A 4,208-nucleotide genomic window follows, 5' to 3' on the forward strand; every position below is an offset into this window, starting at 1 on the left:
GCGCAAGAAGAGCGGAAACCAACTTCACTAGGGCGCACGCGGCTGGCCGCGCGTTTCGGGCTTTGGCCAACGCCACTCGAATCACCCCAGCCCTGGGCGACGCGGAGGTTCCGAATGGCCTGGACCATACCGTTCCAACGATGCCAATCCCGGAGCCTCCGGGAGCTTAAACAACAACAACCAAAAAGTTCAGAAATTCAAGGTTTTTTTGGAACCCAGCCTGCTCCTTCCCCCATCCAGCGCTGTGTCTGCAGGCGATTGAAGAAGTGCAGTGCCAACTGTTTCTCAAACTCGAGAGAAACCTTCCTGAGGCCCTCGGGCGCGTGGCGGCTGCGGACATCGCCCTCGGCTGCAGCTAGCAGGCCAGACCCTCCACCCAAACTTGAAACTCCAGGGTCCCGTTTCCGCTTAGATCCTGGGTCCCCGCGGCCCCTCAGTCCCAGGCCCGGGCGGGGTTCTGGGCGACTCCTGCTTGGCAGCTATTTTCGATTCCCGATTATTTCCCAATACCAGGAGGAGTTCCAGCGCCTCCCCCAAGCCCTCTCCCGCCCCAGCAGCCGCGCTCGGATCTCCCCCTCCCCTGCCCACCGCCGCCCCTACCCAATCAGCGCGCACAACTTCCCCCTCCGCTCCGGCTCGCGGATTGAACCCTCCTGACATATTTGGGGCCATTCTTCTCCTTTGTTGCTATTTTGCTCGCGACCCGCGGGTAATCCCCGCGCGGGAGGGGGGGGGGGGGCGAGCATTGTCGTGCTGATGGACGGGCCCATTTGGCGGCTCCGAGCCCCCCGGAGGAGAGACACAAAGCCCAGGCACGTGCGCCTCCGCATAGAGGAGCAGCAGACCGTGAAGGGAGGCGGGGCCGGGCGTGTGCCGGGGCCGGGCGGGGCGGCGGCGCCGGGCGGGGCGGCCGAGAGGCGCGCGCGGGGGCCTCGCGCCCTCAGGTACATCTGCCGCACCTACCGGGCGACCCCCGAGTCCCGGGCCCCTTTTGGCCGCCGCGTCGCCCTCCCACCCAACCGGGTGGAGGAGCTGCGGACGCGCTGATTGGCTCCGGGGGAAGCGGGAGGCGAGAACAATGGCCCCCTCCCCCAGTTAAAAGGGAGCGGCTCCCGGGCCCGGGGACAGGGGCGCGCGTGCAGGGCGCAGAGGCGGGCCGAGCTGCCGCCGGCGCCACGCGAGTCCCGCCGCCGCCGCGCCCGGACCATGCGCCGGGGACATTGAGGGCCGCCGGGGCCAAGCGCGGAGGTGGGACCGAGCCAGCCTCTCGCCCTCACCCTCGCGCCGCGCCAACATGCCCCGCGGCTTCCTGGTGAAGCGCAGCAAGAAGTCCACGCCGGTGTCCTACCGGATCCGCGGTGGCGAGGACGGCGATCGCGCGCTGCTGCTGTCGCCGGGCTGCGGGGGCGCCCGCGCCTCGCCCCCGGCGCCCGGCCCCGGGCAGGGCCCGCTGCAGCCGCCACCGCCGACCGAGCGCGCCCATGCGGCGCTCGCCGCCGCGCTCGCCTGCGCGCCGGGCCCGCCGCCACCTCCGCCAGGGCTGCGGGCCGCGCACTTCGGCAACCCCGAGGCCGCGCACCCGGCGCCGCTCTACAGCCCCACGCGGCCCGTGAGCCGCGAGCACGAGAAGCACAAGTACTTCGAGCGCAGCTTCAACCTCGGCTCGCCCGTCTCGGCCGAGTCCTTCCCCACGCCCGCCGCGCTGCTCGTGGGCGGCGGCGGCGGCGGCGGAGGGGCCAACGGCGCCGGAGGCGGTGGCACCTGCAGCGGAGACCCGCTGCTCTTCGCGCCCGCCGAGCTCAAGATGGGCACGGCTTTTTCGGCGGGGGCCGAGGCGGCCCGCGGCCCGGGGCCTGGTCCCCCACTGCCCCCCGCCGCCGGCTTGAGGCCCCCGGGCAAGCGGCCTTCGCCCCCCGCCGCCGCGGCCGCCGCGGCCGCAGAGCCGCCCGCCAAGGTAGCCAAGGCCCCGGGTTCCAAGAAGCCCAAAGCCATCCGCAAGCTGCACTTCGAGGACGAGGTGACCACGTCGCCCGTGCTGGGGCTCAAGATCAAGGAGGGTCCTGTGGAGGCGCCGCGAGGCCGCGCGGGGGGTGCGGCGCGGCCGCTGGGCGAGTTCATCTGCCAGCTCTGCAAAGAGGAGTACGCCGACCCCTTCGCGCTGGCGCAGCACAAGTGCTCGCGCATCGTGCGCGTGGAGTACCGCTGCCCCGAGTGCGCCAAGGTCTTCAGCTGCCCGGCCAACCTGGCCTCGCATCGCCGCTGGCACAAACCGCGGCCTGCGCCCGCCGCCTCCCGCGCGTGCGAGCCCGAAACCCCTGCCCGGGCTGAGGCGCGGGAGGCGACGGGCGGCGGTAGCAGCGACCGCGACACGCCGAGCCCGGGCGGCGTGTCCGAATCGGGCTCCGAGGACGGGCTCTACGAGTGCCACCACTGCGCCAAGAAGTTCCGCCGCCAGGCCTATCTGCGCAAGCACCTGCTGGCGCACCACCAGGCGCTGCAGGCCAAGGGCGCGCCGCCGCCGGCGCCCCCGGCAGAGGACCTACTGGCCTTGTACCCCGGGCCCGACGAAAAGGTGCCCCAGGAGGCGGCCGGCGACGGCGAGGCGGCCGGCGTGCTGGGCCTGAGTGCGTCCGCCGAGTGCCACCTGTGCCCGGTGTGCGGGGAGACGTTCCCCAGCAAGGGCGCCCAGGAGCGCCACCTGCGCCTGCTGCACGCCGCCCAGGTGTTCCCCTGCAAGTACTGCCCGGCCACCTTCTACAGCTCGCCCGGCCTCACGAGGCACATCAACAAGTGCCATCCGTCCGAGAACAGACAGGTGATCCTCCTGCAGGTGCCCGTGCGTCCGGCCTGCTAGAGCGCGCCCCCCACCCCGGCCCCCCGAACCGTGCCTTCGCTCGGAGACCCACGGAGAGAGCGCGCTCCGACCCTGCGCCCGTGCCGGGGGCGCCCATCCCCGGTGAAAGTGTGGTCTCCGCTTCTCTCGGTGTGGCGTGACGGTAACCCCATCCTCTCGTTGTGACTCCTTTTGGACACCCCCCCCCCTTTGCGTTGTGTCCCCTTCTCCCCCCCCCCCCCCCCCCCGCCTTGGCGCAACAGGAGCCAATCTCTTTTTGTACAAGGGAGAAAAGCTGTACGCGTTTGTCTCGTGGTTGGAAGCTTCCCCTTGGAGGGGAGATGTTTTTCTTGCTAGTATTCGCTGTGTTCATGGTCTAGAAATGCGGTTTGCTCTCGCCTACCAATCTCTGCTCTCTATGTATGTAGCCTACGGGTTGTTTTGGGTGAATCTTGAGGAATAAATGCCTTTATATTTCACAGGCTGTAAATTGAACTCCCCACATGATTAGCTTTATTATGGCTTGTGAACTGCTGGAGTCTGGCTTTACCTTTTTGTATGTGAACAAATCAAATTGCTTAAAAAAAAAAGAGTTTTCTTTAGTCTAGCCACAAATGCCTTGAACGTTGTCTGTTTGGGATTGTTTTTAGGAGGGAGGGATGGGAATTTTCAGAAGATGCTGTAGAAACTGCCTCAGTATTTCACATAAGTCTTTTCAGTTTGATCATCTTTGTTGAGGTAGGACTATATGAGTTCCCTCTAAATGTATATGTTGATTTATGAGTAATTGTTATTTATTCTTTATTTATTTATATTAATTATGAAGATTATGATATTATTTGATTGCATATTTTTTGGTGCGCTTCCCCCCTCCCCCCACCACTCTTGACATTTCACTGTGCATTTTAGAAGAGAGCCTTTTTCTAAAGGGATCTGTTAAAAGTTTTAACTTTTATACCTATCTGAGCGAATTACAGACAACATACCATTTTATTCTGCTTGGAGCCCCTCCCCCCTGGGGCCCTCCTACAACCGACAGCTCTTACTTTTAAATGCAATCTCTTTTCTACATACATTATTTTCTTAATTGTTAGCTATTTATAGAAAGCTTCAATAGAACTGTTTCAACTGTATAACTATTTACTATTCAAATAAAATATTTTCAAAGTCAAAGGTGGACTTATTTCTGCATCATGTGATTTCAACAAGGATTTAAAACAGCTTCCAATGATTTCTTCAATGTATGCCTGTTGTTTATTAAGAAGAAAATCCCACCACCATCACTGGAATTGTGGGTTTTTAGAGCTGAACCTGAACTGCTGAATTCTGCCCTTCTGGCAGTTCAGGGGTGTAGGCTCAAAACAGACTGGAGCCA

General features: G+C 63.0%; 1 protein-coding gene across 1 annotated transcript; it reads left to right on the forward strand.

Moving 5' to 3' along the window:
* Positions 1 to 1,082: 1,082 nt before the first annotated feature.
* Positions 1,083 to 4,006, forward strand: INSM1 (INSM transcriptional repressor 1). Its single transcript, XM_043884031.1, has one exon. The coding sequence runs from the start codon at positions 1,295 to 1,297 to the stop codon at positions 2,852 to 2,854; it is 1,560 nt and encodes a 519-aa protein (XP_043739966.1). The 5' UTR covers positions 1,083 to 1,294; the 3' UTR covers positions 2,855 to 4,006.
* The last annotated feature ends 202 nt before the right edge of the window (positions 4,007 to 4,208 follow it).

Source organism: Cervus elaphus, chromosome 23 (assembly GCF_910594005.1).
Source record: "Cervus elaphus chromosome 23, mCerEla1.1, whole genome shotgun sequence".
Taxonomy (NCBI): domain Eukaryota; kingdom Metazoa; phylum Chordata; class Mammalia; order Artiodactyla; family Cervidae; genus Cervus; species Cervus elaphus.